The sequence below is a fragment of the Plectropomus leopardus genome, chromosome 6 (assembly GCF_026936395.1).
Source record: "Plectropomus leopardus strain MGB_pleo_1.0 chromosome 6, ASM2693639v1, whole genome shotgun sequence".
NCBI classification, from domain to species: Eukaryota; Metazoa; Chordata; class Actinopteri; order Perciformes; family Serranidae; genus Plectropomus; species Plectropomus leopardus.
The window spans coordinates 19,897,445-19,923,300 of record NC_142181.1 but is presented as its reverse complement, the minus strand read 5'-3'; the positions used below and the strand labels follow the sequence as shown (position 1 = coordinate 19,923,300).

The 25,856-nt window shown below is 41.3% G+C and overlaps 1 protein-coding gene across 2 annotated transcripts in view; it reads right to left on the bottom strand.

Moving 5' to 3' along the window:
- Positions 1 to 25,381, bottom strand: part of dscaml1 (Down syndrome cell adhesion molecule like 1) — a 147,693-nt gene extending 122,312 nt beyond the window's left edge. For both annotated transcript variants that reach the window (XR_015776816.1, XM_088078955.1), the window contains exons 1-3: positions 25,169 to 25,381; positions 13,877 to 14,197; positions 3,986 to 4,132 (exon numbers count right to left, since the gene is read on the bottom strand). Coding sequence is in view for 1 of the 2 variants with exons in the window: in XM_088078955.1 (XP_087935081.1) it covers positions 3,986 to 4,132; positions 13,877 to 14,197; positions 25,169 to 25,211 (511 nt within the window). In the remaining variant the exon portion in view is untranslated. The remainder of the gene's footprint in view (positions 1 to 3,985; positions 4,133 to 13,876; positions 14,198 to 25,168) is intronic.
- Positions 25,382 to 25,856: the final 475 nt, after the last annotated feature.

The following is a 25,856-nucleotide window of genomic DNA, read 5'->3' as shown; positions in this document are numbered from 1 at the left end:
ATGTAAAGCGTCAAACACTTAATTTTCTGCACTTTCTGAGTACATCAATCTGTGCATTGTTTTTGCATCAATTTGTGGCTTTAATAATGGTGCAAAATTTTGACAAAACTCAAGTCCTCCATTACTTTCATGCCCCCAACTGAAATCTAGATCTTTGACCCATTGGCTGAGACACACACACATATATCAATATATCTACCATAAGAGGATATTTGCCAATACAGAGCATTGGCCCAGCTAATTTATTGGTCTTGCTCTCATGTGTACTGCACAGGCACATAGTGTCACCCACAAACCAGAGATACAGATAGACAGAAAGAAAAGTGCTAAAATCTCCACATTTGTAGATGAAGATTCATTCTTCTGATAGTGACGACATGTATATCTACACCTCCTGTCACTGAAGTGTACATAAATATGAGGCTATGTCATCTGTGTGTGTGTGTGTGTGTGTGTGTGTGTGTGTGTGTGTGTGTGTGTGTGTGTGTGTGTGTGTGTGTGTGTGTGTGTGTGTGTGTGTGTGCGCGCGCGTGCAGGAGCCGAGCCGTGGTGATGCACTAATAAAAATCAGGCATCGATGCATCCTCACACCTTCCTCATTCCGCCCGCCGGTTCGCACCCGTTACCATGGTGACCAGATAAAACTCACACTGTTTTAAGCTCCAACTGGAGGAGGAGATGGATACTAACAAAGTGACACACAGACAGACACAAGCGCATGCACACAGACACACAGATGAAGTTCCTTCATACACATCCGTCAACAGAGCATCCTCTTTCAGTTCCCTAACTGACAAGCAAACAAATGCTAATTTTCTAACCAACGGCAACACCAGCAAACCATCAATTAGAGGGAGAGACGTGGTGAGATAGAGAGATAGCACGAGAAGGGGAGGTATGACAGGGGAGTAAAAACCAGGATAGCCAGTCAACACACAAAGCCCTCCTCTGTTTGACTGTCTGCCTGTCTATCTATCTGTCTACTCCTTCCCCCCCTCACATCCCTCTGTGAACGGGCCTCAACGCAAACAGATTTGGCTGTCAAATACTGACACGACACCCAGGCAGGGTCGTCTCGCAGTGAGGCCAGCTGTCAGCAAACACCCTCCTGCCTCTTCATCAAAGCCCATTCAAACTCAGCTTTATTGACCAACACAGCCGTCTGTGTGACATGTGTCATCCTGTCAAGCCAATACCTTGGCATACACTGTCCCTAATAAATGGCAAACCACTAGAGCATCTCGAGTGCTATCGAAAGAGAGAAAGCTGTACTTGCCACCAGGAGCTGATGGATAGAGTGGATGGATGGATGCATGGATGGATGAGGTGTCTGGTGGAGTGTAGTGGGGTGGGGGGGGGGGCACACATGCACTCACGTGTGTGTGTGTGTGTGTGTGTGTGTGTGTGGCCATGATGCTGACACAGGCCACCAGTCTGTACCAGGGAGCGAAAGAGATGAGAGGAGGCTTCGAGCCAAAGACGGATGGAAAGAAGAAGAGGAGCACTGTGTTACTAATAAGACCTATTCATCAGCCCTGAAAAAAAAGAGGGAGGGAGAAAAAAAGAGAGAAAGATGGAAAACAAAAAAAGCTCTTAAACCTTTTTAAATGCAAATTGTTATGGTTTACTCTAAGATGGTTATTGATGATTAAACTACATTTCGGGTAATATTCTTTATTACCTTTTACTAATTTCTTGCAATTTGTGGGACATTTCTTGCCAAGTTGGTCATTGTGTTTTTTTCCATGTTTTCTGAAAGAAATCAAACCAATTTGCTCAGGTTTTAAAGGGTTAAATAGCTTGTGAGAGGCTTCTGAATTTAGCACATGAAAACCAATGTTGAACTACGTTTTAAAGGGTTAAAATGTCCATCACACCAACCCATGTTTTGTCTTGCTCAATCAACACTCCTTAACTGACAAAATATTTTCAATCACATGAAATAGAAAAGCAGCAAATCCACATAACGAAAAAGCTGGAACAAGCAAGTGTTTGGCATTTTTGCTTGAAAAATAATTGAAACTGAAATAATTGTTTGATTAGTTTGATTAGTCGATTAATCATTTCAGCTCTAAAAATGTTGTTTTATATTCTGTTCTGCCAGACTGGTCCACTAAAAATCTTGGAGTGGCACACCACAACCAAAGCAACAGCTTAATTTCACAATTTCTATTCAGCTGTTGCTACAGGCTAGTTTACAACTATGTCAATACTGAGAGTTCAGAGATCACTCACTGATATGCTTTGGTTTCTTGTTTACAGTTAATTATAAATTAGGAGCATTATTTAGCCCACTTCCCAAGCTACTCCAGCATGGCTGGTGCAAAAGGATGCCATGGGATGTCGACTTTTACAACATGCCAGTATCTTTCTAGCCTAAAAAAATAAGCAGCCACAGCCTCTTAAAGACAGAAATGTCCGTCTGCAGTTATTTTCACCTGGTGGGAGTATACCATATATACCATATAAAAAGCAATAATTCTATCCAGTTTTTTAACCTCTGGATATGATAAAAAATTATGAAGTCTCTCCAGCATGAACCTTTTTTACATGACATTATTTCTAAGATGATTCTGTAAATATGGTCATCTGATCATAAAGGTAAAAGATCATTTACAGCCTATGGATGACTTTTCCTGATCTGCTTAGTCACATAAAGCTGCTCCTGTGTGTTTGCGCATGTGTGCATGTCCACATACACACACACACACATGCTCTTGCTTGTTCATATGTGCATGTTTTAATGTCAAACAGACTAGCCTGGCCTCACCACACTCACACTGAGGGATCCGTGACAAGAGAGAGGGGAATCCAACAGCAAGCTCTATCGATCCAGACTGGAAACCCCCCTCAGGCCACACACACACAAACACACACACACTCTCTACAGCTGTGCTGGATCAATGAGTGCTCCTGTGTGAAGGACATGAGCCATACAAAGAGGCGCACAAACACACACACACCTCTATTCACACACTATTGAGAGAGATGAAAGGGGTGCTCAGTATCAGAGACTGAGATAAGGGGCAGAGGGAGCAATACGTATCATCTGACCTAAACAGTCTCATCTGACACCCTGCAATTTGCAGTTGCTCCACAGAGCAAATGTTAACACTGTGCCACACAAGCCTGCACACACACGCACACACACAGCGCAAGTAGACACAACATACAGCAGCATGTAGGAGACTGACATTCAAACTGATATTATTATTCCTCAAAGAATGATTTGAACAGAGGATGAGACGGAACAGATAGAACAGCTCTAGATACAGCAGAGCCCTAGAGGTGTGGCTGCTCTCTTTTGGGTGACTGTGATGAGCAGCTAAACAGATCTATCACTCATCAAATTAGACCCCCCAGCACACACCCCCTCTGTCTTTCTCACATACACGCACACACAGCAAATGTCTACCAATGCCTGATTTATCCCTGTAACACAGCTATTAACCACAGTGGTGTCAGCTAGTGAGCGAGGAGCCGAGGATGTGCCAAGCAAAGGCCATTTCATCAGACTTCTTTCTGAATGATTGCACCATTTTTTAAACCATCCTCTCTCACTGACCAAACAGGAGATGTCAGTTACACAATTACATTGATTAGTATCTATTAAGGGCTGTCCACAATCACAAACACACCAAACAAGGAAAAAGGTCTTCATTATAATAAAATATAATAGAAAATCCCATTTTTAAATCACTGACAGAACTCTGTATTTTTGGTCCCAGTTTAAAAATGAGGGGAGAATATTCTCATTTCTTGCAGAGCGAATGTTCTTGAGTCCATTGACATACTGGGATAACATTAGATTATTTGCGTTCCATTAATATCCACCACCTGATCAAACACAGCCAGCATACACTCAGCCAAATACAACTCGCACAGCTATATGAGCACAGTTTGTAGTGACAGTATAGATAGGACAGCAACACAAGGTGGATGTGGGTTTGTGTTTTGGTGAACCTTCCTTGGCTGATTTTCTTACCTGGGACGATAGAGACGGTGTCTTTCTCCCAGGACACCACGCTGACATACTCCTGGACGGCTGAGGGGATGAGGCACTTGAACACGGCGACATTACCCCGCATGGAGCGCTGGTCGGCCACACGGACTGTGTAGGGCTCCCTGAACACTAAAGTGAGGAGAAAAGAGCTCTAAGTTAGTCACTGGAGGTGTGGTGATTGATGGAGATGGGTTGAAGAACATAAACTTCTCCCCTGTGCTAGGTAGATGTGAGAACTAAGGCGGCCGATGCAAAAAAACCCAAGCAGCAACCTCCAAGGATGAAAATGAAGCACAAAAATGTCAAAAACTGCAGTTCCTTGAATGGCCATTGGGGCTGGCTACAAGAATAAGTCAATCCTCGTAGACCCTCATCTTAAAATGCTCAACGTTACAGGAGACATATTCACTTTTACAGTCTGATTATAAAAATAATAAATATTATTATTATTTTGGTTTCTATTGCAAATTTAAACATTCATGAGAACTGTATTAGGTATGAATTTTTGTATTAATCACCTGTTAACATTTTATTAAGGCTTAAAAGTTATGCATATTTGATGGTGGGGCCACTTGAATGACAGGCTGTCTACAAGGCATCGCTACAGTCTGAGTCAGATCCTCCCCTCGCTCATGCACAGCTCTAACCTCATGTCCAGACAGGGTCACTATTGGCTTCAAAAAACCAAGCTGGGTACCGCTGAAATGCCATATCCAAGCTTTCAAAACAGCAGTCCACAAACCAATTATTTTATACAGACTATATCCCAAACCTAAAGAAGTTCAATTTATCATAGGATTATACAGGACACTGAATTGTTACAGTCACAAAGCTTGAACCAGCAAATATTTTACCTCAATAAAATGACTCAATTATTGAAATGGTTGTCAATTTATTTTCTGTCAATAATTATCTAATTAATCGACTAATTGTTTCAGTTCCTGTGTAAAGGTAATAATTCAGTCATCTTTACAACACATGTTGACACTGTACAGTTGACACCCTTTTGTCCTATTTAACCCATAGCAAAAGCTGGGGCAGGCCTCGTAAACAAACATGTCTGGTGTCCTGTTCAACCCCATTAAGTCGGCATTTCTCTCTTTAGCCCCAGATCTGAAGTCACACTATGATTGTAAGGAGGGCTGACACAGAGCTGCGTTGAAGGGGATACACAGTGAGTGGCCCTTGGCCTTTTAAAGAACAACGCCACAGATGCTATGCGACGGCGGAGGAGCGGAGGGTTGCTCACGGCCGATGGACCTGTCACATGCAGGCGCCGAGCTTCAGAAACACACCCCCTGCACATGGCACGCAGAGCACTAGGCTGTGAATCTGTGCCAGAGTAAAGAAAGGATGGTGGTGATTAAGACGGGCTTAATGATGAAAACAGTAGCCTGTAGCTAACCAAATTATGTCTCCAGTTAACTCCGTCACATTTAGACTAGTGAGAAATGTGAAATGCTGAATCAGAGCATACATTTTCATTAAATAAATTAAGTAAAGTGAAATTAAATTAATGGATTATTTTGGCGAGGAGGAGAGACAGGTAGTTCAAGGGCATGCTAGCTTGAATGAATGGCCTGCACTTTCCGAACTGAGCTGAGCTGAAGTGGTGTAACCCTTGACCATGATCTCATTTATATAAAGGGGCGTTGCCACATTTTTCTCCAATAACTCTAGTAACATGACTGTCAGGGGTCCTAAAAAATTCAAGACTGTTTTTTTTTCAATATAAAATGATAAACCTATTATAATTAACAGGATATTCTATTTAGAAATGTGATAACAAGCACTCACCGTTTCTTTTTCCTGTCATATTTTTGGCAACAAAAAAAAGTAAACATTCAGAGAGCCTCTGTATTATACTCATGTCAGCTCATAGCTCATAACTGAAATTTTTGTGATGATGTTATTTCTAGTGGTTTTTAACCTCAGAAAAGTAGAAATAAAACAGTCTAATATATATAATGCTTAATCAAAAGAAAAAGTCCTGTATTCAAAATGCTACTTAAGTTAAAGTATTATCAGCAAGTGTCAAATAAATGTAGTGGAGTAAAAAGTACAATATTGCAAAGATAGAGTCATTTAAAACCCTGAATGGGTAGACTGGGTTCTGGAGGTGTGGTTACAGCTTTTGTGCAGGAATCGTGTGGCCTGTGGCCCAATGTGATATTTTTCCAGGGGGCCATACATCCCTTGCGGCACTAGTTACAGAAAACAGAGGCTGATGTTGGGGAGTGTTTCTGGGATCACAATCTAACACAATCTATCTACTCAACCAGGCTTCCCATTGAAATGAGGACAATAATGGCCTAACAATGTAAAATACACACACACACACACACACAGACAAAACACAGGGAGAGGCTCCACCCTCCCGTGTTTTCACTCTCTCCCCCAGCTCTCCAGTGATATAATTAACGCCTAGCCTGAAGGCCAGTTTCCTTGGTCATTAATAATGGTTTATGCCAGCCGCCACTGTCACTGGAACCCAGTGGAACCAAAGCCGATGTCCTTGTCCAAATGGTGGGGAGTCTTTCACCTTAAAGTCCAAGGTTTAATCTCCTAAGTCTTTGTCTGATACCGTCCATTGCTTCTTCACTGTTCTACTTTTTCATAATTGGCCGAACTTTGGACCTTTTCTCTCTTCTTTCCTGACATGTGACTGAGTTAAGACTGGAGTGGAGCAGGGACTTTTCTTCAAACATTGTTGAAATTTAACCTTGAATATGTGGCCATGCCAAATTTGCATGAGGTTTATACCACTGGATTTTGGGTCTTAAGAATTCCAGTTGTGATGCTACTTGGGTAAATTATTAGTTGCAGTAAGATATCCTCTAGAGGAGTTCCCAATTGGTGGGCCTTGGTCCAAAAGTGGGTAGCGGGTCCATTCTGAATAGACCGCAAGTGACCGTTGCCAGTAAACATGGCAAGTTTGTAAAAAACACACTTTATGTTGAATTACAGTGAATTTACAGCACAGAGCTTTTATTTTGAAGTGCTGTTTCTGTTTATTCCTGCAGTATGATTTATTTCTTTGTGTTCTAAGTAGGGCTGTCAAATGGTTAATTTTTTTTAATCACAATTAATTGTGATTTTTTTAATCGCATAATTTCAATTCCTTTATTTTGCATTACAAAACATTTTTGAAGTTCATATTGACAAGATAAAGCAAGTCTTATCAAATTGTCTTGATTAGCACTCAAATGACAGCATAAAATTGTGAGGGAGTAGCATCAAGTGGGCATGTCTATAAAGCGGAAACTCATGGGTACCCATAGAACCCCTTTTCACTCAGATATCTTGAGGTCAGAGGTCAAGGGAACCCTGTGAAATGAATGAATGATGCTGTTTTTCCGTATGATTACGGGAATGATTAGTTCGTATGATACCAGTATTATTACTCTAGCTTAAAAACTCAGCCCGGTACAGGAATTCCCATAAAAACAGGAATTTTGGCTGGCGATTAACATGATTAAAAAAAAACAACACGTTATGTATGGACCTTAATAACATCGCAATTAACTCCTTAATGCTGACAGCCCTACTTTAAGCCAATGTGTTGTTTCTGTGAAATAAAATTGAAAATGTGGTAATTTGTCTAATGTGTCGACCTTGATCTAATGACTAAAGAGAAATATGGAGCCCCTGGCTGGCCCAGTTGGGAACTACGGCTCTAGAGAGCATATCACTTCTCACTATGGTCACCTGACACACAGGACACTAATGTGAGCTGAAGCCTCATTTGTAAACAAGACAAAGGTAAAGGACAAATAATTCCAATCAAGTCTTCATTTCAATTCTTCACTGAAACAGCCCCTGCTTCTCATTGATGCCATCTACCTACAGATCAATACTCAGGATCGACTGAGTAGCCTGGGCTATTGTGGCCGAGCCAATTCTTTCAATCATTTATTTACTCTCTGATTGACCCTGCTGCCTCTCGTCAATACCAGTGAAAATCCCCAATGCCCACTGTGCCTCTCATAGAGTGTTTAAAGCCAGCTTGACAGCTTGTAAATGTTTGGTGCAATGATGACAGTCATCACACGTCAGTTCAGTGGGAGTTCAAATCCAGTAACCTCGGGTTTCTGCTTCCCGTGCTTTGACCCCAGCTCGTCCTACACTTGCTAACCTCTGAGAAAGTGTTGTTTAGCTACTGCCCCCTCACCCTCCCCCATTAAAATCAGTGAAATACACCTTGTATGGCAACATGCCCTTGTACACAACCATGCAACAAGCTCCAATAAGAGGCAACTGTTGTGATAGCATTGTCATTTAACACACGTTCCTCTTCCAAGATATGAAAGACACAGGAAAAAAAAAAACATTACATATTCATTCTCTTAAGCCTTGTGACAGGATGCAAATGGTAGCCCAACTGATTTGTGTGTAAATTGCACTCCCCCTCATCGCATGCGCAGCAGAATCATTAGGATGTTACTGATGCCTGACTATATGCAGCATGGTTGCCTAGGAACGAGCTAAAACATGGGTCTGGTGCACTGGGCGCACTGGGAGGCAAGTCTTGTATCACTGTCGCTTCAATAATTAACGACGGGGAAACCAAATACTGCATTTACTTATTCATAAAGCGAGCAGCAAAAACACAGAGAAGGAGAAAGAGAGAAATAATGACATACGGGAGAAATGAATGGATGCAGGTTTCATTATTGAATGGATACTATAAGAAAAGCAGTTCTTGCGTATCAGGTTCAGGGACCCTACTTATTGTATTAGTCAGGAAATATCAGCCAGAGAAAAGATGAGGAGGGCAGATGGACGAAAAGGATCTGAACACCTGCTCTCTTGACCCGGGCCTACATAGGTTTGTGTGTTTTAGTTGGGACAAAGGGGAGCTGAGGTGAGCTCACTTAACAGGTGTCCTCATTTTATTTTATTTAGCTTGTGTAAAGAGAACGACAACGCCCTCAGACTCGGGCAGAATGTTTTTCCAGCACATACGTCTGTAATGACTTCCTGTATTTGCAAAAGGTGTTCTTTCATTTTGAGAGTAAACTCACACATCTGCCATTGAGTCTCCTTAACTTGTTACCAAAAGTGAAAATGATTTGTGTGTCCTTAAGAAAAAAAAAGTGAAGAAACGCATTGGCAAGAAAAGATCCTTAAAATACAGTACAACCTTATTCCTGAGGCTGCAGATCCTGCCAGACTACTAAATATGTTGCACACTCAAAATGCTTTACTTTAGGAGTTATGATCCGATTCACAAATATGGCTTAATGCAGATTTGTTTATGTGATGTGAAATTGATTATGTCTGCCTTTTTCTTTCATAATACTCAGTTTGACAACTGAGAAGATTTGTTCGGAAACTGATTGCCCTTCTTCTCACTCTAAAGAGAAGAACAGACGCAGATAAAGTGAAGCAGGTAGAAATCTCAGTCTCCACAGATGACAGTTACATAAAATACAAAGGTAAAATCAACAACAAATACATGTATCATAAATCATTCTGTTTATTATTACATATATATAGTAGGGTTGAGACAAATACTTGGATAAAACAAGTGCAGATAATGTGTTTTTTAGAAGTATTCGAGTAAAATGGTTCACTATCTATACTGGTGATGAAGGGAAATTGTCCTTTGGGTAGCTGTGTTCAGTCTCTTACTCTTCTGATGAAAATGAAAATCTTAAGCTCATTTCTGAGGCTGTTCTGTAGTTTGTTTTCCAATAAATAATAAATATAACAATTTCTGATCAACCAATGTCACCCTTTCCAGTTATACTTCTAGCCACTTCCAGGTTGAACTCTGCCTATTTCGAATATAGATATAGATACAGAAAATTTAGTTAGTTGAAGAGATACAGATACAGATAATGGTGTACTCACACTCATCCCTTATAATTAGAATGTGTTTTTTTATCTAAACAAAAGGGCCAATGTTCAGCCAGCCAAGTAGCTGGGATATTAAGACAAACAAAGGAATTATGTTTGAGAGATGAAACAAATACTATGGTTGAAAATAATTTTTTTCTGCTCAACACAGTTAATCTAAAGCAACCAGTTAAGAGAGAAATGGAAGCGGCTATACCAGAATAATTACCGCCACTGCAAAAGAACCAATTAAAGAAAAAAAAACTTTCATGAGCAAATTCATTTTCAATTAAATTTCTTTTTTTCTTTATAGTTTTTAAAATAAGACCTCCAGTGATTTCGCATGTTAAGCCCATTTAGCTAAGGCACGTATTTTGCATGTATTGTTTCAGATTCAATTGATTTCCATTTGGTATGACAATAAAAAAGCAGACTTTGGAAGTTTACTTGAGTTGTGTAATGCAGCACAGTGAATATCAAGCATCCTTTCATTTTGTCTTAGTTATCTAATTGTTATCTAATTTTGGTGACCAATCCGTCTGAACTGCACACCATGTGACAATCTGAGATTGAACCAGTCTAGGATGTCGAGCATATTGGAGTGTCCTACACACTTCAGTATATAGTGATTCTTTATGTCATTTGCTCTTGTCCTACGAGTAATTATGAATCAGTAGCTCTTTAGTTGTCTCTCAAACCTCATTCTGAAATCTATCAAACATTTTTTTAACTATTACAATAAATGTGTACAATAGACTGGTGTTCCAAAAAACACTGTCAAAGGTGCTTGAGTAAAAATAAATACAGAAAACTCAATTAGCCGCAATGAGAGATCCAAATAAAAACATATACAGGAAAACAAGCAGCCCACATGGTGGTTTTCATAAATATAGCGCTATCCAGACAGGTGCTCGTGCTATTATTGGCCCACAATCAGCATGCATGGGAGAGGGTGAGAAAGAGGGAGAGGGATAGAGAGAGATGTGAAGATGTGAAGAGAAGGGAGAGTTAGAGAGGGAGGGAGAGGGTGGGAGGGAGGACAAGACGGATGGCAAGGGGGGGTGAGGGTGGGGGTGGGGCATATTTTTGGGGGGGTGTCACACTGTGAGCTGTCAGCTGCCATCATTCTCCTACGCCACCTGAGACAGGGCATGCCACACCCTAGCGCTCACGCCTCTGTCGCCCATGGCAACTGCAGTGTTGTGTATGTGTGTGAGCGTGTAAGTGTGTGTGTTGTGTAGGACTCTGGAGGTAATGAGGTGCACACACATGCACGTGAGCCCTGGTTATGGAGCTGTGGAGTTGTGGTTGCCTCAGCATTTAATTGATTAATTGTTGTAATTATTTGGGCGGGAAGGTCATCCCAACACTGAGGCTGGCTAGAAGGTCACTCTCACGCTGGAGGGACTGTCCTCCTCTGGGGACCGCACAGGCCATATGGGTGTGTTTATGTGTGTGTGTGTAGGTGTGTGTGTGTGTGTATGTGTATGTGTATGTGTGTGTATGTGTGTGTATGTGTGTGGTGGTGAGGAAGAGAATCCAGCAGCATTTTGGAGAATAATTTTGTTCGCATCCATGTGCAGGGTAGGGAACTGCTGACTGCCTCTTCATGCAGGATTGATCAACACAGTTAAAATGTCTGCCTGGCTATTACCGTGACCTGAAAATCCACTTTTTTTTCATGATTCTGTTCACATCTTTCCATGTCTGTAGCTGACTCTCCAAAATCTTTCCTGCCAAACACCCTGACAAAGAGCTGGCAACTAAACACCAAGAGCCAGCTTGACGAAAATGGCTGTGTGTGTGCACGTGTATGTGTGTGTGTGTAGTTAGGGGACTTTCCAGTCCATGGACAGATGGAGAGACTGGGAGACAGGAGGCTTGCTGGCACGAGATACACGCAGGCTGGTGTGCATGTAAGCGTGCGTGTGTGTGTGTGTGTGTGTGTGTGTGTGTGTGCATCTGAGTGTGTGCGTGCATGTGCATTTGCATGTGAACATACATGTCTGTTGTATACACATGTATCCAGTGTGTATCACATTAAGTCGTATGCATGTGTTTATGATGTTTATGTGTTTGTGTGTGTGTGTGTGTGTGTGTGTGTGTGTGTGAGAGAGAGAGAGAGAGTGTGTAATGAGTGTAATGAGTGTGAGAAAGAGCAGTAACACCTTCCCTCAGTGTGTTCAGCGGCTCTCTCCAGCTTTGACCTTGGCATGGAGTGCGGACAGGTCACCAAACCAACTGTCTATGTGGCTGCGTGTCTGTCTCCTACAGAATTTTTAATAAGCAAGGTCAAGATGCTTGTGCTTTGGGACACCTCAACCTTTGACAAAAATGTCACATAGAGCCTTATAATTCTAAGGTGATGATTTGATGATGACCAGAAAAATATTATGACCCTGACTCAAGCTGCTGTATTGAATTTTCACTGTTCCAAAACAAGTTTTTAAAGACTCACAAAAAATAATAATTCCCATGATGTCATCAGTGCTACCTCTGACTAGTCTTGAGAATTAAAATTCTCAACACTAAGTCTTTGTTACAAAATTAAGCTGTGATGTTTGAAAGACCAGGTAGGGCAGACCTGATGAAAGACAATATTGAGCTGCATTATGGAAATTATGGGACCCATTCTAGAGAATAAAAGTCAGGATGTCTCAGCTTCAAATGCTTTAATTTTGACCACCCCTATTTTAAAGAGTACCTTGTGATACTCCTTTTTACTCTATTTTAATGAATGTCCAATATGGAAATGCTGCAGTGCACCTTTAAAGATTAGGCCAGTCTTAGAATAAGTTAAAGAAGTATTTCACTGCCAGAAAAATCATCTTTTTTTCATAAAACTGGGTTATCGATGCAGAAGAAAGACACAAGTACTTTCGAATTGGGTGCTATATGACCAGAGAAAAAAGAAAAAGGGCTGTGGCATTTGCTTTTGCTCAAGAGGTAGAAAACCTTCAACTACCAGAATGCACTGCACTGTAACAGACCAATAAATGCTCCATCTGGAGGGGAACACAATGTAAGCTTGGTCATTTTAACACAGGAAAAAATATGCCAGACAGATGGTAACAAAAGTTCTCGAATAATAGTAAAATGGTGCACTAAAATACTGTATGTTTCTGAAAAAAATTAGGTGAGAAATAGGCAAAATAATAACAATCCTGGTTCATATTTAATCACCACTGCTTTGTTTTACAGTCTGAGCTCAGTATTTTCAGCTTCTATTTTTACCATGCAGGAAACAGTATAGTGTCAACTTCCTGTTCACAATTTCTTTTAAAATAGCTAAACATTGCACTAAATTATTGTTTTATGAAGACATTTTAGGTGAGAAATAGGCAATACAGTAACAGAATTTTGGTTTATATTTGATTAGCACTGTCTAGTTTTACTGTTTATCTGTTTTTGGTCGGAGTATAAGAAAGAGAGAGAAATGAAGAATCTTGATCCGAATCTATATTTGTTGTGTCCATGGTGGCATGCACACAAATAAGTGTTAATACAATCTGTAGGTGGAGCAACAGCCTTAGAGTCAGCAAAAGTCTGTGTTCACAAACAGTAACTGACAATCCTGCATTGCATACCTTTAAATTTGATGAAGATTTAACTGCCACTACATGCTGACTCCTTCTCCTTTAAAGATATCATACCAAAGATTTTATAATTGTCTGATTTATGGGCCACAAAATGTTTAAACCCCCAACATGTAGAGGCTCTCCATGTCACCCTTAATAGCATAAGCAAACTCAATGAAGGGGCTACAGAGCTTAGCAAAGAGCTGCCCTGCTGGCCCCACCCAACTCACTTAGTCCACAGTTCAGGTCACGTGCAGTATTGATTCAAGAATCGTCCAAAATATTTGCAAAGGTAAAGGTAATGTCAGCTTTCAAAATTCTTCAAAAATGCATGCACAGACCTTAAGAAGTATAGCTGGGTGTTTATGCAGTAAGTTAGAACAATTAGTTAAGTTTCCTGAGAGTCAAACTTTGAACATTGGCTTGGTGTGCATACAGTATGCCCAACGCTCACCTGCTTTGATGTGGATGCTGGGGCTACGAATCTTGCCTGCTTGGTTCTCAGCAGTGCAGAAGTACTCGTTGTCGTGGATAATGCTGTTATAGGCGGAGGGGGAGAAGGGGTAGAGCTGGAGGGTGCCGTTGGCATGCACGTGGCGGATATGGGGCACGTCGTAAATGTCGTCTCCGGCGGCCAGGTACCAGCGCAGGACGGCATGGGGGGCGCCGCCCGCAGGGCAGGGCAGGGACACCCCCACCGAGCTGGAGAAGGTCACCCGCTGCAGGGAGGCGTTCACAAAGTACAGCCGCGTAGAGACAACATCCTCACTGTTGACTGTTGGATGAGAAAAAGGGAGACAGAGTCAGTCAGTTGGCAAAGTGTCAAACATAAAGGCAGCATTTACAAGTCAGATGGGGAGCATGTACACAATTATGGTGCATTGCTGAGGAATAACTGAAATGCTCCTTGTGTCAGCAAGACTCTAAACTGATAAATAATTGTCCAGTGTAAATAAAGTATGTAATATTCATAAGTATCTTTTCTGATTATTTTATTATCACCTGAAAACAAGAATCATATTTTTGTAACCTTAGAATGATCTGTTGATATTTACATACAGTACATAGCTGGCCCTCCTCCATGGAGTCCACCATGTTCTACAGTAGCCCAGAATGGACAAACCAAACACTGGCTCTAGATGGGGTCATTTGTGTTTGCACGTCAGCCGCCGTAGTTCTCTCACACACTTTACACACCAGAGAAATTTCAGTTCTGCAACCGCTAAATTCTACACACTGGACCTTCGAATAAAATGGAACATTGAATAAAATGTCATAGTGAAAAAAAATGTTTTCCAGTATAAAAACAATTTAACAACCTTTTAACACTTAAAGTGCCAAAACATACAACCACCAAGGATATAACAACAAAAGTAAGTACAAAGTGTTAACCCAGTCCATGCAAAAATGCTCTGATTATTTACTAAAAGAAGCGGCCAAAGTATTTCTCAACATTGTCAGATGTTTCTGTCTCTATTCTTAACTAAAGTGAAACCAAAACATCTCGATCACCCCCGGTGGCTGGCTGCAGTACAGGTCATAAAAATCCCGCCCCCTTCATATTTGCAGATGGGACATTGGACATTGGCCAAACTAAAAAACTCCAAGTACATGTTAAATTTTTCTTAAAGATGTTTTTTTGTCATTTTAAGTAGCTCTTATCACAGTGATATATGTTCAAATGTTTGTTTTTCTTTTAAGTTTTGTTTTAATTAGTCATTTGATGCCATATAAAGGGGGGTTTGACATCTTGATACAGCTGTATGTGCCAACTGTGCAGACACCAGCTCCAAATTACATCATCAGAAATATTAAAGCTACATTTTTTTTACAGTGGGGGGAAGTCTTCCTACTTTATACACAGTAACTGTGATGAACTGACTGAATACTGAGATAATAAGTTACCGATTTGCCAAGCACCCAGTTGCCAAAAAGTTTTAGCCATGGGAAAATATATTTAAACAGCAAATTAAAAAAAAAAACAACATGGATTCATAATCAAAATGAATATTTTTTAACTTATTTTTTCAAAAATGCTTTCACAACTGTGTACGTCTAATTTACCAAATGAACTATTTTCCTTATTTTCCATATTCCATATTTGTCCTTAAACTGTACTGTTATTTTTCCAATGAGCCAATTAACTGGTTACTTTGAGATATTGAGAAAATCAAATAGAATATTTTTGACATAAAAACTTAAATATATTGCGAAAATGTTGTGCGGTGCTATAACAAAGTTTTTACACAATGAGATTTTTGACAAATAATCATTATTAATTTAGATATAATAAGAAAGCAGATAAAGGCAAATATTACAACAGCTATAACAGTCTGGTAAATCACGAAGATTACATCACTTTACAATAATGAAGCATGGAAAACCAGGGGAAAAAAAAACACTTAAAATATTATGATATCCAAAATCTTTATCTATATCTTAAATCTTCATATTTAAAGGTAAGCAACACTCACTTTGCAATATGACTGAAAATACTTCCTGATCTAACACACTTACACAGACACCCTTATAAAGTATACAAGCTGAATCCACAGGCTTTCAGGTCACCTCAACACAAATAACTTTCTCCCTGTGTGCCAAACTGCAGCCATCCATCTCATCCCATATGCATTATCCTAATATCTCTAATCTAATATATGTGTCCAGAGAGCCCTTTAGAAATCTGCCTCTCAATAGAAGGGAAAAATGGGTCACATAATTTGACTCTGCCACCACCCTCATCTTTTTTGTTGATATCCTCTGTCATTCAGGAAAACAAAGTATTCACACAGGCGTGATAGCAAAATGCTGCACTTCTGAGCACAAGTCTGACAGATCCACTGTTCTCTATCTGTAGCTGAACAAGCCCGAGGAGCTGGATACCACAGATGTTTGCTGTAAAACAATGCTGTTGTGGCACAGATGAAGAGCTACAGCCAGATAAGCTGTCCTAGGGGAGATAGACCATCATATATCCTCTCTCTCAAATACCCTCCTCCAGTTTAGAGTGGGGTAGCGAGGTGTCTCTTAAGATCTGTGTGTTTCTGTGTTTGTGTGGTTGCTGTGACTGGGAGGGTGGGGGTGTAAAGAAGTGCTGAGCTCAGCTTGGCTAGAGGCCAGGGAAAGACGCTGTGCCCCAAGCCAGAGAAGTTTCTTCTCAGACAATGATACTTAATTAATCCCTTTTCCTGGATTGTGTCAACAATGCCTGGATTAGCCATATCTCTTTAATTCTCACTGTGCTGGGAGAAAATAGGGTGTCGGCTAAGATACATCAATGGAGACATAAAGACACTATCTGGTGTCATTTAGGCTCCAATTTCTACAGATCCTCTACATTAATGGATAATCATTAGTAGCTAGCTATAAAATGAGAGACAGGAGCCCACTGGCTGCCTTTTTTAAGCACTTAATACATGGCAAGATGAATGAGTGGTTGATACAAAAGACCATTTTCATATCTGTTCTGTCCAGTATAAATAGTAACATGCAGTGACATAATGACATTAATAACATGGCATGAATGGGATGAATCACATGAGAAAAGGCTCAAAAGTAAAATGGAGGGATTAGGGATAAAACCCAACATGACATAAGGTGATTTTCACTCTGTCCTCCATTGTCTGTTGTCTGACACTTTATGCATCTGTCTGCCAAACCTATCTTATCTAGCTGAGTTACTCGTCTTTTTTTCTTTGTGTTTCACAATCTGCCATCATTCTTTCACCCCCTACCTCTCCAAGACACTTTCTTTCCCGTCTTTTCCTGCCACACTAGAGACAGTCAATGTTGTGTGATTGGAATTTGTATGCCAGACGCAGAGAGTTAAACCCACATAATCTCCTTTCACATTTAACACACAGTCTATCCACTCTGTAATCGCACTGCTGTGGGAGGCTGGTGTCGGACTTCCCTGGTTCTCATGTGGGAGTGCAGCGGAAGGCAGGATCGGGAAGCTAGGCAGGAGCGCAATATTGTAGACAGGACATGGGTGGCTGGTCTGGGGGAAAGGTGCTGAGGTGCAAAGGTGTTTGGATGCAACCCAATGAGTATGTGTGTGCGTCTGTGTGCAGTAGGTCAAAGGGATAGAGAGGTTAATGTTAAATGACTGCCTCAGTTCTTGATGTCAAACTCAGCCAACAGCAGAGGCCAAGGTGTGCGAGAAAGAGATGTGATCACTGCTTAAGGCAGGGCAGAGATGCTGAGAAGGTAGAGAGCCATTGTTCTCCTGCCTACCAGCTAAAACTGGAGCAGATCCTCTGCGTTAAAAAATCGGAATTCAGGTCAAGTTCAATCCATACCGCTCGAATCCATGTCAATCATTCTCACAGGCTGCTAGGCTGACTGATCTGCACTTTCAGCACCACGGAGAGCACCACAATGTACTGCATACTCCATACGGAGCAAATAGGAAGGACGTTCTTAGATGATACTAGTGACAGTGACTTGCCTCCCTCTGATGATAAATACTATATTTAAAAGCACAATATTTTCATGACAAAAACAACCTACTCTTGCTGTAAAAGCCCCCATGAAAGACAAAATATCACTTTATGAGAATTTGTGCTTAGAATATTCTCATTCTGTCAAATCATAAAATAAAGTCATCCTTCAGACTAGTGGTTCCCAATCATTTTTGTCTAATGCACCCCCAAAAGCCTTACCAAACTATAGGTGGGATGGCCGTCACAAAATTGTTTGACAGTATTTCAGAGAAAACGATGATTGTGAGAGCTCAGTGGCTACACGTGATCCTGAAATTGTCTCTTTTTTTCTCTTTCTCTTTTAAGTTGATTTGGTGAAGTTTTCATTCATTCATACAACTACTACTTTAATGGCAGCAGCTTTATCCATTACTTTTAGCGATATGTTTTGACTTTCATGCTCAATTACAAACTATTTTCATGCAAAGCCTGGCACGGAGGCATGCAATCAACTTGTAGCTTGGTGGTTACTGGTTAAAGGTCAGCATCAGATCAGACGTGGCTACATCTTAAATGTATTTATTTTATGAAATCATAATCAGCATCTTCTGTTTTTGTTCATATGTGTCTGAGTGACTCCACAGTCTTTCCATGTGCTCCCTGGTAACTGAAAACATATCCTATAGGGTAAAAGTAGGAAGGGTGTCAGTGCTTTGTTAAGTTTCCCAAGGTTTTGGCACTTACCCCATTAAAAAGATTGTTTTACCTGAATCATTCCTAAAGGTCTGATGTGGAAAAACTGTCCAGTAATACAAAGATTAGAGGGAATTCTAATTAAATAAATAAATTAAAGAAATTGACTTTTCTCCATTCTTAGCCTGTTAATCATCTCCCTGCTCTTGTGCTGAGTCCTGATCCCCAGGTTGGAAACCACTGCTTATATCCAAGATGCTCTAAAACTTGATAATCTGTTCAAAATAAACAAACTTTAAATCATCATGTGATAATTAGCAAAAATGGCCTCAAACCAAGTTAAAACAGCTTTAGATGCAACAACTCAAACTCAGAGGGAAAACCTCTAAAAGGCAACGGCTTATGATGCAGTGGCTAATCGCTTTGTCCTATGGTATGAATTCAGGTCACCGAGTTCACAAACACACGCTCATGCATACAAAGACACATGTGTACAACCACACAGAAGCAAGCCCTGGTGTACCCTGCACGGATCACAGCCTCCAGCGAAAAAGACAACGCTAACCACGTGTCTTATCGCAGTAACGGTCTCGAGTTTGATGTCAAAACATTAAAACTGAATGAGGAACGATGAGAGTGAGAAAAAATAGTTAAGAAGGGTCTGCCTAAATAATCCATGTTTTTTCACTTGGCAGAAGGGTGTTCCAGGCTGCAGCTGTTGATCATGTGGGACATGATGCAGACTTTGGAAAGTTTTTTTTCTTCCCTGGAGCCTCTTTGACCTCTTTGGGATATCTGACAGTTGAAGTTTGCAAATGGGACAACAATCATAGGCATTATTTTCAAAATGCGGTATGCCGCATCAGTTAGCTTGATTAAGGACATAAACAAATTATCCAGCCCAGAATCCTCCATAAAATTGGAGTAACATGTATAGATGACCACAGGGAAACTAAAGAAAATGTTCTCAGTAACTATCATAATAAGCTGTAAACATCTCATGCAAACAACATGAAGCACAATAACCCAGTTTTTCCTCTTTATCTGGGCAACATGTAACCTCAGATGGTTATCAGAGTCCTTTGGTAGCCCCAGGCTCCCTCTCCGTCCCTTCCCAAGCAGAGAAAGATAGAGCAAAGGAGCAGCACTCATCCGATCATAAACTGCATTTTGATTTTCTTCTTCAAGCCTGGATGCCTTGATTACAATAAAGACAGCATGTTTGGGGTGAAACCCCCAGAAACATTCGTCCTGTCAGCTGAACCCCTCAAAATCCTTTTCTATATTTGTTCCTTTTTTCTCCTGTTTTTTTTAACCTTCCCTTTTTTGTTTTTGCACGTGTTTCCTTTTGACTCAACTCTCTCTCTCTGCTGTACACTCAAATAAATTTGCACCTTTTTTCTCCTGTTTTTGCAGTGGATATGAAAATGGAGTATGAATATGTATGCTGGAGAAGCAAGGATATTGCCTATGGTGAACCGCTATGCATAATGCAGCTTTTTCTGTCTCATCTACATTCATTCAGACACACACACACACACACACACACACACACACACAGATTCATACCATCACGTGCATAGAAAAACAGGGCTATAAATCCCTTTCCTTCTCCCTCCTGCTCTCACTCTCTCTCCTTCAAACACACACACATACAAAGTCACATAAATACATCTCAGATTGCATATATATGTTCATAATGGCAAGTAGATTTTCTATGTGGTGAACCATGTAGCACTACAGATAACAGCACGCAAAACACATTCAGGCCAAATAACAGCTGAAGCATTGAAGTCGGTGGCAATACAGTCTTTGCAGTGATGCTACAGAAAAATGGCAGAACATAAAAGGCAAAAGATATGATCATATTTGATAGTGGGGTGCTGCTCATTTACTACACAACGACTCCAGATTGAGATATGCATTAGGGCTGCATAATGTGTCTCTCTGCTTTTGTGTGCAGTCAGAAAGGAAATCATTTCTAACATGGTGTCATTTCACTGGGAGAAACACTGTAGTCAAGAAAGAAAAACTACATTGCATGATATTAGGGATGTGGATATACACACACACACACACACACACACACACACAAATACTGTATGTGTGTGTGCATTGCTAAGAGGGGGGTGGGGGTGGTAAACAACCCCTATACACAGTTTATGCAGTGTCAGTAAAATATTAGGCAGCCATTTCAGCATTTGGAAATTCACATCACCCACTTCAAAAGGATGATTTCCGTTGTTGAAGTGAGTGTCAGATTTGTAGAGATGTGTTTTTTTCTCCTATTCTCCCTCAGAGACAGGGCCATAAATTGTTTGATGGTAAGCAGAACAGGAGGGAGAGAGAGGGAGAGAGAGAGAGCGAGAGAGAGAGAGAGAGAGAGAGAGAGAGAAAGAAAGGCAGAATCGATTGTGGGATGCTAAAGTGAGATTGTTGGATATTCTTTTGTCATTCAGGACAAGACCATCAGTCTTTCTCCGTGCGTAATGGAGAGGCCACCGGGCAACCGGACACTACTCTTGTGCGTCAAACCTGTTGAGTGAGCGGTCCAAATCCACTTTTGAGAGACAGCTTAGTGCAAAAACGATGTTGTTGCTATGGGCTATAGGATCTACAGCTGTGTGATGATAAACAGACATTTGGGGACGTTTGGATTGTTTTTTCAGAGTGGTGCGTGACAACTGAATAAGCTAAAAGCGAGATTATCCCTCTTATCGAGTCCTTTCGTGCACTATTGTGCGCTCATGAACTCTAATTTTCCTTAAGCGAAAGAAAATAAATGTTAGAATGTCCGTGTTTTGACAAAAGTGTTTTAATGCGCCTTCAAGACAAATCCACAACTGAAATGATCATCTCACACCAACTGGCAGACGCTCAAGACAAACAAAATGTTCAGACTGAATATGAGACCGAGTGACGTGTTGAGATGAACGTGTTTGTGCTGCGCGGGTCAACTGCCAAACGCAGCGCCAAACACTTGACAATGAAAACAGGCTTTGCTTGCCAGAGCACAACGAGGGGGGCGAGTTAACCTGAGAGTGACATGTAGCTATTATACTGTGGAGCTGTGTCTCTCCAAGAAAACTGAAAGGTGGTGCAGGCACAGCGGGACTCAGAGCCGGAGAACTACGACGTAAAGTGGGGCCCTTTTCCATGCTTTGATCTCAAGTGACTGTTTGGAAACTATCGTGCGTTATTGGACACCTGGCTGAGGATAAATTGCGGGTGAATTCAAATAAATAATCTAAGCTCTTTATGGCTGTGTTAACTTAATACACACACATCTTTATATAGAGTTGATGTTTGCACGATTCTGATGTAAAATTACGCAAAGCCATGTCATTTAAGCGGAAAAACAACAAAACTCCCACGCAGATACCTTCCGTCATCCAAGTAATGCACATCCGTTTGTACAAACCACTTTTTCTTTCCCTCAAAATAGTGATTCTTGAACTGTGTCACACATAAAAACCTCCCAGTCTCCAAATCTAAAGTAATTCACCCGAACTTTACGTTCAAAGACGGAGACAGATTAAAAGGGAGAAGGGGAAAAAAACTCCGAAGTTGTCACACTTCTTCAGTCTCTAAAGCCTCAGTTGTCCAAGTCAGATGCAACATCTCTGAGTGCATCGTGCGGGTGTAGCCGAGTAGCCACCTAAGTCTGACTCATACCGCAATTACTGGGCTCCCCCTCCAAGCACTTCTCTTCGACTCAGTGTCTATTTTGAGTCCAAATATACACACAGCCCGTCGTCTGCAACGCCGATCAGCGGCTAAGGCCGGTCTCAAGAACGCACAGGAGTGCCTTGTGAATGAAGGAGAAAATACAGGTGATCTTACAGCATGTCAGATGCCCAAACTGCCCACACTTTACACATGAAGTGTTAAAATGTTGAAATTATCGGGACATTTTGTGTGTGAAGTCACAAAAAAATCTGATACTAAATGTCATAAGTGGCAACATTTCATCACAAGACACACACACGTGTGTAAATAAATGAGAGGAAGAAAAGGGAGAAACACGATGTTTACGCCATCAAATCCACAGATAAAAATTAAATGTATAAAAAAACATAGGAGCCAACGTTCTTTTGCATCTTTGCACGAACATTATAACACAGTAGGCCTAAAAGCTGAGTTTAATGTGGAGTGTGCGTTGCAGGAGGCCTGTCGACCGAAACTGGATAAAACCGGAATCACATTAATTGATGAAATAATTATAGCAAGAGCTCTCACTGCATCTCGATCACTCCATGTCATTTTTTTCCTTGAAATCTTTACAATCACTGTTTGACTCTATCCAAAATCCACACAAACGCAATTGTGGTTTTTTTCTGATTCATTTTGAAATGTATTAATTGCAGTAATTATTTAAGCCCCTTTCCGATTTCTCAGGCCCTCTTCTGGCCTATCAGGCCCGAGAGTTTGTCTCAATTTTATTTCCATAAATTGACAAGTAACCTCCCAAACATGACAAAGAAGAATGAGTGTATCCTCCCCCCTCCTCTCTCTCTGTCTATCCATCTATCCATCCCTCTCCCCCTCCTCTCCGCACTCATGGGTGCAGGTGTGCTGATATGCAGCCAAAGCAAAGAAATAAACGGTCAGTAATAACCTAATGAATGTCGAATTAATGAGAGAGAAATAAAACATAAAAAAAGACTAAAATCTTTTAAACTATGTTGTGGTGTGTTGTCAAATATATTTCCACACTAGTGTATAAAAATAAGCAGAGACTTGTGTGCCATTCTAGGAGGCGCGGCCGAGCCAGGAAAATACGCAGTACTAATGCATATGCATGTATGATAATAGATCTACCTTTCCTCTCTTAAAATAAAGTTTATTAAAAATCGCAAATTTCTGACATACACGGCGGCCACCAGAGACAATAAATCACGGTCGACTCGCAAAATGAGCGGAACATGGCGTTGAAAAACAACGGAAAATGGAAGTTTGTTTTCCACTGCGTTATCTACATCTCTCCCATCTCAAGCACTCTTTCCGCTCCAGTGGCTGTTTGTAGCCCCCAACCCTCCTCCCCTCACCACACTCTCTCTCTCTCTCTCTCTCTCTCTCTCTCTCACTCACATACACACGCACACAGGCACATACACACACAGAACATCTCGTTCAGTCACGGGACAGGGCGATGTACAGTGTGTATAATCGAAATAGACCCTATAATCCAATTACATACAACAAAAACAGCACAGAAGTCCTCGCCGCAGCTGCAGCCTGACAGAGGGCACTGCCAAGGCCAATGATGGAGACCAGCACCATGAAACACGCGTACTGCCCACATTTATAAATACATGCTTAAGGTTATTTCAAATTTCCTTGACTAATAATGTTTATGATCTGCAATTTTCAGTTACACACACGTGCGTAAAGGAAACGCATGAAATAAAATGAAAAATAAAAGCTTATTTTTCCCATTTTGTGGTTGTTACGAAGTGATAGAAATTTGTATATCACAAAAAAACAGATCATTTTACATTTAAAAGCAAACTGAATCATTCTCTTCCATCTGCAGCATTTAGAGCGAAGCCAATCAGTAGAATCTGGTGCCACAGAAAATGGTGGATGAATAATTAGACCAGGGATGATAACAACTGAGTGTGTGCGCACACACACATGCATACACACAGAGACACTCCTTCATTTTATCAAAGGAAACAAACTGTAATATATGGCCTCGTCTTTTAAATATCCAACTGGGGCACATTATCTACAAATTAAAGGCCAGCGCTCAATACCCCCAGCATCAGTTCACACGTCTCTCATAAAACGTATTGACCCTTGTTGCCACACAAACATGCACACTCAAGCTGGTGTTAATGCTCTATTTTAGTACTCCTTCCAAAAAAATAGCTGATAAAAAGGATGCTTTAACCCCCTAGGGTACCCCTTCTTCTCCCTCCCTCCTCACGCGCACGCAAACACAACACACACACATACACTGGCATCCTTTTTGTGTTGGAACGGGGCAGAAAAAGTCAGCAAATACATTAAACTCCTCTGCCCACTTGAACTTTTGCGAGTAAACAGCCTACAGCTGTGGCCAGCATCAGCGCTCGAGGTCGCCCGTCTGCCCGTGCGCGCGCCTGCAGATCCTTATCAGCCTCTCCTATTCAACAGCCTCCATATTCACGACACCTCCACATATTCATCATGCAAAATGCAAATGCAGTTGTCTTTTCCATCTTGGCGGACGCAGTGTGCACTACTGAGATCTAGGAGGGTTTTTTCACTGTTTACCCAAATTAAGTGCATATTGATTTTACGCTCATAAGACGGTTTTGATCGTTTTTAATCGTGTTATCAGCTGATCATTATGAGACACTGGGAACGCAAGAGAGACCCGAACACTCGTTGAGGAAGAAAATGAACGCAGATCCGGAAAACATCCTTTCAAAACATTACGAAAAAGTTGCCAGTCTTCCTCCAGAGGTGATGAGAGTTTGATTTAACATCTCTGACCCTCCTTTGTCAATGCAATCAATTCACTCCAACAGCATTCATCAACCCGATAAGCCAATAAACATGCACAACCAACTTCAACATTGCTCTGTGGAGGCAACAGCATGCAGATATGCAACACTTGAAGAGACACATTGCCAACCTACCTTCTTGCAAAGAATACAGCAGAAGTAAAGTTACAAGCCACATGCCATTAAAAGCAGTTATATTTCACAGGAATGTTGTGCAGTCCCCCCAAGAAGATTGCACGGCGCAGCGGTCGGCCAGGCGAGGCTCCGTGCTGGACTGGTTCTGCTAGTGCTCCCCGGCGGTCTCTCCAGCCCTGATCCCAAACTCTCCAGCGCCGAGAAACGAGCCGCGGAGAAAGTACCGCCTCTGCTCCCTGTTCTCTCCTCCCCTTACCGGGACAGGCTGCTGTCGCCCCACCCCCGGTATCCTAATGATGCGCCGTGATGGAGAGGTGAGCTGTACCACTGTCTCACGCGCACTCGACAGATGCTTTTATCCGGCAGCTTGATAGAGCTCCAACAACAAAACTTAAAAATAACCTGTCACACAAGTCATTTTAATTGTGTTTCATAGTGAGGAAGTTAGAAACAAAACAGCCGTTGGGGGAAGATGTCTGCGCGTATTTCCCATGCAAATCGACTCGAGAATTTCCATAAATTAGTTGTCATTGCCTTGGCAGTGGTGCGCACAGAGTGAAAGTAAACACAACATAATGTGCCATAGTAAAGTTAAAACACATGGGCACTTAGAAGTCCCAAGTCCAGGTGAGGAGGAGAGGGAGCGCAGAGAAGCTGCAGCCTCCGTTTCATTCAGGGGAAAGTGGGA